This window comes from Pediculus humanus, genomic scaffold, assembly GCF_000006295.1.
Source record: "Pediculus humanus corporis 1103172108346 genomic scaffold, whole genome shotgun sequence".
Lineage (NCBI taxonomy): Eukaryota > Metazoa > Arthropoda > Insecta > Psocodea > Pediculidae > Pediculus > Pediculus humanus.
The window spans coordinates 1-1,184 of record NW_002987905.1 but is presented as its reverse complement, the minus strand read 5'-3'; the positions used below and the strand labels follow the sequence as shown (position 1 = coordinate 1,184).

The 1,184-nt window shown below is 34.5% G+C and overlaps 1 protein-coding gene across 1 annotated transcript; it reads left to right on the top strand.

Moving 5' to 3' along the window:
• Positions 1-545: 545 nt before the first annotated feature.
• Phum_PHUM618060 (uncharacterized protein) lies at positions 546-897 on the top strand (the record flags this gene model as incomplete). Its single annotated transcript, XM_002433203.1, has 2 exons — positions 546-587; positions 670-897. 2 exons carry the CDS (start codon positions 546-548, stop codon positions 895-897), a joined length of 270 nt encoding a protein of 89 aa, XP_002433248.1.
• Between the last annotated feature and the right edge of the window lie 287 nt (positions 898-1,184).

The following is a 1,184-nucleotide window of genomic DNA, read 5'->3' as shown; positions in this document are numbered from 1 at the left end:
TGGAACTTATAAAAATATGGAAGCTTTTAACGTAGCCAATGCATGGATATTTTCGTTAAATAATTTTTTTTATGTAAATTATTGGGTTGGCCAGTAAGGAAGTGCGCATTTTACTAACAGATAGTTTGTTCATTTTTTTGAGTACGTTTACGTTTATGTACAAAATAGTGCGCGAGCAAAAGACATTTAAACATGGGTAGCCAAAGCGAGCATTTCCTCCACATTTTGCTTTTTTATTTCTGAAAGGGTGTTAATGCTTCACAAGCCAATAAAAAGTTGTGGGCCGTGTAGGGGGATGAAGCCTCAATAGAACGGCAGTGTCAAAACTGGTTTGCGAAATTCCGTTCTGGAAATTTTCCTTTGAAAAATGAGGAGTGCTCCGGGCGTCCATTGGAGGTTAATGATGAGCAAATAAAGGCCCTCATTGATTATGATCGGCATATCATCGGCATAACATCAAGGTTTGAGAGAAGCAAGAGCAACTGAAAAACTTGAGAAACAGCAAAAATTAGAAGCGGAAAGAAAGATAATCAATCATTGACCTAATGACCTCTAAGAAAATATTTAACAGGATAGAAGATGGAAAAGTAAGCTGGGGGGAGGAGGTGGAGGGAAATGGAAAAAAAGGGGGGAAAAGTTTCATTCTGACTCTTGTCATTGTTGTTTCAGTATTCGGATTTTGACGATTTGGAAAAGGATTTTACTCAAATGTGTAAAAATGCTCAAATATACAACGAAGAACCTTCTCTCATACACGAAGATTCAATCGTCCTTCAATCCGTGTTTACGAACGCGAGACAAAAAAGTATTGATTGGAAAGAAGAAAAAAGAAGAAGGAGGAGGAGGAGGAGGAGGTGGAAAAAGAAGAAACCAAAAGGAAAAGGAAGAAGAAAATAGAAAAAAAAAAAAAAATTCGGTTGAAATGATTTTCGCAGCGCACAATACTTGGTAAATACGATTTTTTCTTTTCGTTTTTTATTCTTTTCTTTTGGTTTTTCGTATAGAACGGAAATGACGTTGTCGTTTGGGGGGGTAGAGAGGATAAAGGAGAAAAAAATGAATTAGAATTAGAGAAATAATAATGTAAAAAAATGCTATTTTTTTAAATTTTTTATTTATTTATTTTAATTTCATGACTCGATGATTGATTTTAGATTATTTTATTATTATTATCACTGTCGATA